This window comes from Coturnix japonica, chromosome 4 (genome assembly GCF_054131305.1).
Source record: "Coturnix japonica strain WE chromosome 4, WE-NBRP24, whole genome shotgun sequence".
Classification (NCBI taxonomy): Eukaryota; Metazoa; Chordata; class Aves; order Galliformes; family Phasianidae; genus Coturnix; species Coturnix japonica.
In genome coordinates, this window is record NC_140666.1 from 59,709,072 (window position 1) to 59,719,163 (window position 10,092).

Genomic DNA, 10,092 nt, shown 5'->3' on the forward strand with positions numbered 1-10,092 from the left:
CCTAGCTTAGATCTATACTGGATTCTTCTTGCACATGCAAATGCCACTGCAATGCAGCTTTGAATCCCATCTCTACTAACATTTTTCCTTATCCTTTTGGAATTTTTAACCTTATCTAGATTATTAATACTATCACCACCATTTGTCTAGCTTTAATCCATACTTTTATCTTCAGTGACTAGTGAACTTCTTTGAACCATTTCTATTTCTGATGAGATTTACCTACTTCAGTGTTATAGATCTTCCCTATCCTCCCTGTAGATTATCTCCTTGAAATGGCTCCTTGCAAGGTTAAATTTCAACAGCAGAAAATCCCAAATATTCATAAACTGACCTTGTTCTGTCTCCACCAATTTCTACCTACTGACTCAAGCAGAGCAATCTTACCAGTTTGAATGTTACCAAACTTTAATTTGATAAACTTACTAGCCTTCAAGAGTTGGTTTCTTAACATATTTGTATTACAGAGATTACATTGCAGCAAAAAGCTGCCTTCCATCCACAAGGTTAGTAATTTGCCTGTCCCATACCTTCCCCTCATTCCCAAGCACCTACCATTCATCTCTAACAGATAGCCTCTCAACTACTCGTTATATAAATGACAGAAAAAGAAAAGCAGTGAACCTTACCATTAGAATCTTTTGGAGCTTCTGTTGGTTCCTCTTTTACAGGATGAACTTCATCCTTCTGAACAGTCTTCTTGACTTTTGCAACTGATGCCTCACCATCTCCAGAGCTACTTCTTTTTCTCTTTCCTGGCCTGCTTTCCATGGGTACTTCTGAGCTTTCTGATCTGTCCCATTTTCTTTTCTCTCTTTTTGAGAGCTGCCTGTGAACCTCAGTTCCCCCCATTTCTGAACATTCTGATGAAGTCCTGTGTCTTTTTGACTTGGGGGCTTGCTCTGTTGTAGTGTTCACATTAATTTCCTTTGCCTCTGCAGCTGCCTGTACATTGCCTTCTTTCTTAATTTTGGACTTCTTTTTTTTCTTCTTTTTCTTCTCCTCTATGTAAAAAAAAAAAAAAAAAAAAAAGTTACAGTTGCTAATGACCACAGCTGGGTTAGTAGTTATACCACTGGTCATGCTACTCTGAGATGTTAAATAGGTGTCTGCCTCTATCATCTCTAGCTATACAGTTAAGATGCAATACACTATCCCAGAGCTCCTCCCAGGCATTCTAAGCAGAATTACAAAACAAAAACTGAAAAGAACACAGGATGTTACAAAATTGGAAAAGCTCTTGTGACTCTTGTGACTGACAAACTTGTGCAGTTTGACTACAGGTTTCCCCAAAATACCTGTTTTCAAATTAAGAAGAAAGGAGTTAAGATGTTATGTCATTGCCTTCTTGCCTTTGAGAAGAAATATACACCAGCTTCCAGGCCAGCCAAAGACAAACATAAAAAGAGACTGCTGATTTATATTCCCAGAAAAAGGATTTACTCAACAAAGTGGCCCCATAAAACTAGCTCCCATTAAGGAATGCTAACTTAAACTGTAGGAAAAAAATACATTTTGTTCACAGTATTTGCTTCAAAACTGTTGTGGGTAGGATGCAGTATGGAGCACTATGAACACACTTCAGAAGGGTTTAAAGATTGCTCCTGTGTGACCTGATGTAGGTGCTCCTCCTCCTGTAGGGGGGACTAGATGATCTTTCAATGTCCCTTCCAATCCCTGAAATTGTGTTTAATTTAAAAGGCATTTTTTTTCTTTGGTATTTTCAGTCCTATCTGCCCTAATAGTATGACAAAGAATCAGTGACAATAATGAGGAACACAACTCATCAATAGCCTTGAGAAAGAGTGTAGGAAGTCCCCTGAAAATCTAGGAAATTGTATTAGGCTCAGAAACAAGAGGAAAAATGATTCAGTGAATCAGAGTTAGAATATGTCTCTGTTAAGCAGCTTCATAAATTACAGAAGCTATTTATTATTGGAAACATACTCAACTGTAAATTCATGATTCTTCTTGCAATATCCTCAAGATTTTTGTGAGCATCCATAGATCACGTGAAGTGAATTATTAAATTAGCTGCAAAAAGTTCATTTCGCTATAGGCTGCTCTGCTCAAGAGTTTCAAAGAGGAAAATTATAAAAACAGTTTTCAAAGTTCTTCACTGAAATTCTCAGTAAGGGAATGAAAAATAGCACAAGGTTTGCTCTGATGGCAGATGATCACAAGCTTATGTAAATGGCAATGAAGTTCAAAAATAATCTTCCTCTTGTGTCTGTACCTTTCTTTTCAATACTAAATATTACTAACACAATATCTCCAATTTGTCTTTTGCTAGTGCTAAGTGCTTAGATAATACTACTATAGTCTAAAAGCTGTTCTGCTGGCATAACAACGACTAATGATGGCAGCTGGCAAGAGGGGGAAAAAAGATACTGAGCTCCTTATCAAGCAGGAAAACAAAAAAGCAGAATCCTCCTACATTTGAATTTTACAATTCCATTTCAAGCCTACATTGGCAGCAGCACTAAAACAAGCGTATTTGTTTCTTCAAGGTTAAGAAATGAGATTAGATTATAACAACAGCAATCAGTTCAAAACTCTGAATTCAGAGGCTGAAACAAAACATTTAGTCTTGATCCTACCTACTTAACACTTACCCACTACACTGCTGTTACTTGTATTGAGTGCAGGGACAGGCTTATTCTTGACTGTTTTGGGGAAAATCCCAGGTTTCCGTGGTGCTTCTTCTGGAGGATTATTTAAAAACTTCAAAACAAAACAAAATTCAGCAATTAATTTTTTAAAATCCACTGCACATTCAAGATAAAACAAGCAGGACAATGTTCATTCAAGAACAACGAAGCCCCCCCATGACTTTGGAGAAGTTCAGAGCTAGTTTATTTCATATCATTAGCGTGACATATTTGTGCCTCTATTGCCATTATGGTATGATACACGCTTTTAAAGTTGCAAATGCATATTTTCAGCCAGTTAGCTTGGTGCAACTACGCTTATGTCAAGAAATTTAGTAAGCCATTCTACTGTTATGGAGATCTCTAATTCTGTAAAATATGCCATTGCTAACCAATAAAATTAGTTCAACGCTTACCCCCTCCCTTGACTCTATTAAATCTCCAAACAACAGAATTTACACTTTTAAGGATTTTGATTGATTGCAATTCTGAGAGGAAGAGATGAGGACATAACCCCTATTAGCTCAGGATTTCAGTTATGATATTTCAGGAATTTCTGTATGTGAAAGCTATGTCCATATCACTGACACACAAAAAGGAAGAATGTTGACAGATGAGAGACGCCATTACTCACCTCAATAGCTTTTTCTGCTTGCTCTTTAGTTTCAAATTCAACAAAAGCAAATCCCTTGGGATCACCAGTAGATTTATACCGCGGTATGCTGACATAAACTACATTGCCACACTTCCCAAACACCCTCTCAATCCAACTGTGATTGACATTTTTGGGAAGAAGCTCCTATAAAAGCAAAAAGAAATCTTGTTTTCTCAGTATTGTACTATCATTTTATCAGATGGTTTGCTACATCTAAATAGAATTCTTCACAAAAAAACACATTTGATGTAACATTAAATAAATAATTTACTTCAGTAAATATTCTTGTCAGGAGGTCATAACATTCAGACAGTAAAGACAGTGATCTGAAAATGGATCTCTATACATTCTCCTATCTTAACAAATAATTTGGATTGAATTAAACAGGTTCATCTTCTTCCCTTGACAGAAACACCAAGGCTTCACATGTCACTGCCTTGTTCAAAGATAAACCATCTCTGTCCAGTTAAGATCAGAGTAAGCATAACTCTGTATTGCTTCAAACTCATCAGCATAGAGCACAAGGATTGTGTTTGTTTGTTTCATGTTGAGAACTCAGGTGTCACACAAATTAATTCTTGCAGGTCACTAAAGAGGTACTACTCAAATTGGTTTAAGCTCTACCAGCTTTTTAATACAGCAACACATTTTAGGAGCATGCACACACAATGCCTCAGTTCTTAACAGTTTTCCTTCCCTTATCAAAGAAACATTCTATTGTATCAGTGCCTAAAGGAGACTCATTTGAACACAATTTAAAATCAGTACTCCCAGATACATGCCTGAATTAAGTAACCAATACTTCTCTCTTTTTTTTTTTCCATGACAAGTTACCATTCCTTAAAGGATCACTGCTCCCCCTCATGGCTTAATGAGTTAAATGACTTCGAGAAGTCATTTAACATGGCTCAACAGTCTAGTAATAACAAAATAAGGGGTGGGTATCTGACACAACAGGCTTCTAAAATGTGATAAAACAAACAATATCCCTCTTCCCCTTTCCAAACAAACAAACAAAACCCCACTAAACCAACCAACCAACAACAAAATAACTCTGTACCTTTTTGGGTGGTAAAGAGAGGATATAGAACTGCTACACATTCTCCAAATAAGATTTTTTATGGATTAACTAAATTACAAAACCCAAATCACCTATTTTGGTTTTACAGAAAAAGTTAAAATTAAGGAAAATCCAGTTAACTATGTAGTTAGGTTATATCACTCAATACATTGAAATATTATATGAAGGCCTTCATATTGGGTTCAATTCTATTAAAAATGCACATAACTTTTAAAGAAGTGACAGTACAACCATCAGATCTCTTTCCACTTCCCAACACAAGTGGCTCAACAATACAATAATAGTAGACCTACTCTGAGATCTAAAATATCATACTGAGAAGCAGCATAAGCTATTTTCATTTATGTTAGTGAATCATTGAACTAGTAAGGTTGCCACATTATGCTAGTAGGAATATTTTAAAAAGCAACCTTAACATAAGATTAGCTCACTTAAGTAAATCCTGCAACTAAAAGAATGTTTACTTCATAAATGCTTGCTAGTACCACTGTGACTCCTCTAGCAACATTAATCAGAAAAGCCCAGGGAAATAAGTAAGATATGGATGAAAATACACCATTTCCATGCCAGGATGTGAAACAGCTCTTTGCTCAGCATTTTAAATCAAGACAATGCTAGAAGACAGCATATGACACTAAACCCATTCCTTTCTTGCCCTGGTCTCTGGCTGTGATCACCTACTTTCTCTTTACTTCCTTTACTCTGCACAAGCAGTAATAGTCAGGCCCTGACCTCTCTGTGCTAACAAAAGTATAAATGAACAGGTATTTTCATTCGTTATAAATGAACAGGTCTGTTTAGCCTTGAGAAAAGAAGGCTGAAAGGGGACTTGATCCAGGTTTATAAATACCTGAGGTGTGGGGGCCACAGTGGTGAGGCTGGTCTCTTTTCAGTAGTGCGTGGGGACAGGACTAGGGGTAATGGGATGAAACCACAGCATAGGAAGTTCCACATGATACAGTGAGGGTGACGGAGCACTAGAACAGGCTGCCCAGGGAGGTGGTGGAGTCTCCTTCTCTGGAGATATTCAAGACCCACCTGGACACCTACCTGTGCGACATGATGTAGGGAACCCGCTTTGGCAGGGGGGTTGGACTCAATGATCTCTAGTGGTCCCTTCCAACCCCTACAATTCTGTGATTCTGTATTCCCAAAACAAATTTTTATTGCATTGAAAGTACATATTAAGCCTAATATATGCCTCATCATTACAAGTTTAGTACATCTCTCTCCTTTTGTGCTGTCTTTTTTCTGAGAAAAAATCCTGTTTCCTGGTACTTTGATCTTGTCAAAGAAAATCCAACTTTTAACTGTAGTAAAATATGCGGCTGCTTTGTTGTATGTGCCATTCTTATTACTATAATAATTTGCAATCAAGTTACAGCCTGAAAAATGTACAGTGTTTTTTTTCAGCAAGAATAGAAGTTTAAAGTATTTGTAACAGCTGGAAATAAAGTGCTCTGTGAGACACAAAGCTCACAAAACAGGTACAAACTTACCACATAGACTGTACGACTATCCACATCCTTTGGTTGTTCACCCAGCGGCTGGCGTCTTCTAATCCTAGTTCCTTCTAAATCCAACTAGAATTTAACCAGAAAAAAAAAAAACAACACAGTCAGCAGGACTGACTACTTCAGTTCCACTATAACTACTAATCCAATTGCAGCAAAAGAGTGAAATATTGAACACCCACCTCTACAACAGATGAACTTTTAACTGCTCGTGCTATCAATTTTCCATCAGTAGTCAATTTTTTCATTTTGTTGAAAGAAACAAGCAGTGATATGTCAACATCTGAGAAGGAAAAATAAAAAATAAAAGGAGCACATGATGAAATCAACGCAATTTAGAAAGCCCTACTTGTGTGTAACAAACAGACATCAAGAATGAGCTAGAATTCCCATGAAAAGAATGTGGCAGTCATTACTCCAGCATGCAAACCCACACTGCAGACTGATGAGGATCTACAGAAAGTTGTCACCATCAGAATTCAAGCTTCAAGGAATCCTATATTTAACGTTTTGTGCTCATCTATCAAAGGAATTTCTGTCTTTTACCTTCCAAATGATAATTGTCCTTGAAAAGAAAGGAAGAAAAAAAGCCTTTGTGATGTACTTTTACAGTACAGAAATAATTTGCAGTGAAAACATGTTTCTCCTTGTGTTTAACCTAGCCTTTCCAACACAAAAGAGCCCCAGCTTTTACTTCAGCTGAGATGAGTCATGCTGATAACATCTGAACAGAAAATTATGCAGTACCAGTCTTAGTTAAAAAACTGTTCGAGACATCCAAACTTTAACACCCACAGAAAACATAAAGAATTTTCTTCTATACACTCTTTAAAAAACAACTTGGAAGTTCAATGCAATTGAGGACTCTGACAAGTGATATAGACTTCCCACACAACACTGATGGGCTAATGATTTATACTTCAAGTATGGAATCCTTAAGAAAACAAAGAACACACTTATGGAATCTGAAATGCATTATTTCTTTTGCTGGAAAAGGACTGTCTGTCTCTATAGATACAGCACAACTGATATAATCCATCTGGAGTAACACAATTGAGCAAATATACTGATAGATCATCTTAACCACAAATTTACTATTCTTAAAGCAAAAAGCATAATTGTTAGTGCAGCTAATGTGTAAACTAACTTCTGCTTCAGGATGAGCTGAGTAGTTCCAAAACCAAGCTCTATCTCCTAACCTGAATTCAAATGAACCATGTCAAAAATGGCCAGTAGGAAAGAGACCTATAAAAGCCCCAGTAAAAGCAAATGCACAATCTCTCACATATCAAATCTGTCCAAGCAAGAGGAAGAAAGAATATAAAACTGCAAAAGGAAGTGACATTTTCATACCTGTATACAGCTACCCTACAATTCAAGTACTGTACGTCTATGGAAAACAGTAACCCATGTTTGCTTGCTTATGCTGTTGATTATATTAATAATAATAAAATCATCAATTCAGGTCTCTTAAACAGTCACTACAACTGTTGCAGATGCCTCTAACTTACTTCTACAGCTATTAGTAGAGGAAAGCAAAATAAATGCGTACAGATTCAAAGAACTATTAACAAGCTCATATACAACTGCTTTCTTCTAGACAAGCAAGCATGCACCTAAAAATAAATTGTAACATCACCTGCAATATAGCAAAGAAGAAAATTCAAATCATATCTGTTTACTGACATGCCATTAATATAAACTTACATCCATCTCTGGACTTTTCTATTTGCTCTCGAAGAAATCTATCTTTGTGGAGATTAACATCGCCAAACCAGAAATCCACCTGTTTAGCTATGTCTGCAAGCACCTGCTTCACCCTTGACCTCTTCTTTTTCTCCCTCTCTTTCTTCTGTTCAGTGCTTTCCTCTTCCATGGCTTTGTCTCTTGCAGCTTCAGTCTCCATTCCCGTCATTCTGCCAATCAAAAGTTAAATATAACATTTAAGAAAATCAAAGTACTGTTACAGTATGGAACAAACACTGTAATCCCATACAGTTATTTTCAGAAACTTTATCACATGAAAAGGAGCTTAACTTTACGCATGCCCTACAAAAACATGTACCATTCAGTACTGAGTAATGTTGAAAAATATTAAGTACAGAGAAGGCTATGCTGAAACCTAAGTCTCACAGCTCCTTGCAATGCCCTCCAGCCATAGCAATTCACTGCAGACAGGTTGGTACCAAACCACAGGCTTTCCATTGAAAATCTGTGCTACCGTGTTAATCCAGAAAGCTTCACGAGCAGCCTGCTCTCCCCATTAAGATTACTAAGGAAACATGCACTGTCAGAAAAGCAAGGCTATTAACTAATGTTACTGAATTACTAGAAGTACTTGTGGAGGTAATTAAGCATCCTTCAATAAGTCAAATTCCTCGTTAGCAGAGAAGGAAACAACCTGTTAAAGGGAGTTCACAAAACCCATCTTCAAGTAGATCTTTGCCCTCCTAAAAATAAATATAAATATCCAATAAATCTCACTGGAATAGGCTCCCCAGGGAGGTGGTTGAATCGCCATCCCTGGATGTGTTTAAGAACCGTTTGGATGTGGTGCTCAGGGATATGATTTAGCAGAGGGTAGTTAGAATTAGGGTAATATAGCTGGGATGTGGTTGAATTTGATGATCTTTGAGGTCAAAACTTCTAGGTACATCAATTCAGGTTTTTTTTTTGTCTGGTGTTTCAGCTCACTGGAGGTATACAGTCATCCTAGAAGAAAATGCCAGTCACCACAGCGCTTTACTCAAGCCAAACAAAGCAATACCGGCAAAAGCAGACAGCTTTTAGAAATAAAATTAACACAAAAAATAAAGCGATTAATATGGAAATCATCATTTGAAAGACTCCTCAGCTCGTAAGGAAGCACAAGTACAGCCATCAGCGAGGAAGCTGACATCTGCAACAGGGCAACAATGGAAATAGTCTTCAAATTATTGTGCAAATGTGGCTCCTCAGCCGGGGATCAGTTTCTCTCCCCGCTGTGAGCTGACCACTCAGAACAGCGAAAGGGCAATTATCTTGGAGAGATAAACCAGGTAGAACTCTCCCAACTGAAGTTCAAGCTACATTCGAGCCCTTCAGCAACTTACATTAATTACTAGCACACCGCTTAGCTGAAAGCTACAGTGAGTTCCACCATTACAGGACACTTTCTTTAGTTGAACAGTATTTTATGACCCCGCTAACACATAACGAATATGACTTATGAACGGCAAAGCTTTATTTTAAAAACCCATCTAAAGCATTTCATGTATTTCTAGTCACTCAGGAAACACCAACAGGCACAAGCTGTAATCTGTTCTGTTTTGCTCCTCCTCCTCTCCCATACCCACTTTTAGGCGCTGCTTTAGTGCTCTGTGATATCGAGCATTGATATCAAAGCTCGCTTGCTTACTGTAAGCACTTAAATATGAAGATAGGAGAAGGAGGGATCATATGAAACCTTATGCTATGTTTCCATACAGTAAATGACAATAATTTCTCTTCTGGACAAAACAAACGTTAAGTTTTTTTGTCTTGTGGATAAAATTCAGCACACCTCTGCTTTCAGAGATGTACATTGCAGACTGCCTTGGGCATTCTTTGCTTGGCATAAAGGAAGAGCTGTACCTCTTTTAACTCATTTCTTACCACAGAATCACCCGGGCTGGAAGGGACCTCAAGGATCATGTAGTTTCAACCCCCCTGCCTGGCAGGGCCACCAAACATACACATTTACTAGATCAGGTTGCCCAGGGCCCCGTCCAACCTGGTCTTGAACACCTCCAAGGACGGGGCACTTGTTACACTCCTCCCTCGCACCCCGTTCCCTGGTGAGCCAGGGCAGCTCTTTCAGCCGTTATAGCACTCAGCAGCCTATTCCAGGGCGGTGCAGGCCGCCTATGGCTCCAACTACGGCTCTCTCTTAAGGACGAGCGGCGCCGCGCTGAGGTGATGCCCACAACCGCCACCCTACACGCGCCCCCCACCCCACAGCACGGCGGCACCGCCCCCTTTTCACTCCCCCGCCCCCCAATGGTGACCCCCCGCCTCTCCCTACTGACCTGTCGCGGGGCGGCGTCACCTCGTGTACCCCGTGTACCCCGTGCCACCCCCCGCCTCTCACAGCCGCCCTGTTCTCCCCGTGCCCTGCCCCGACAGCCGTCACGACGGGCGGCCCCGGCGGAGAGCAAAGCACCGCGGTGCGAC

At 39.0% G+C, this 10,092-nt stretch overlaps 1 protein-coding gene across 2 annotated transcripts in view; it reads right to left on the reverse strand.

The window, feature by feature from the left end:
* Positions 1-10,092, reverse strand: part of LARP7 (La ribonucleoprotein 7, transcriptional regulator) — a 46,558-nt gene that overhangs the window by 15,114 nt on the left and 21,352 nt on the right. The window contains exons 1-7 of one of the 2 annotated variants that reach the window (XM_015861992.3): positions 9,948-10,089; positions 7,609-7,817; positions 6,084-6,184; positions 5,887-5,970; positions 3,286-3,450; positions 2,616-2,724; positions 630-1,004 (exon numbers count right to left, since the gene is read on the reverse strand). In XM_015861992.3, coding sequence (XP_015717478.1) covers positions 630-1,004; positions 2,616-2,724; positions 3,286-3,450; positions 5,887-5,970; positions 6,084-6,184; positions 7,609-7,816 — 1,042 coding nt within the window. In that variant the 5' untranslated portion in view covers position 7,817; positions 9,948-10,089. Of the gene's footprint in view, positions 1-629; positions 1,005-2,615; positions 2,725-3,285; positions 3,451-5,886; positions 5,971-6,083; positions 6,185-7,608; positions 7,818-9,947; positions 10,090-10,092 lie in introns of those variants that run through there. The other variant, XM_085547022.1, reaches the window with a different exon arrangement.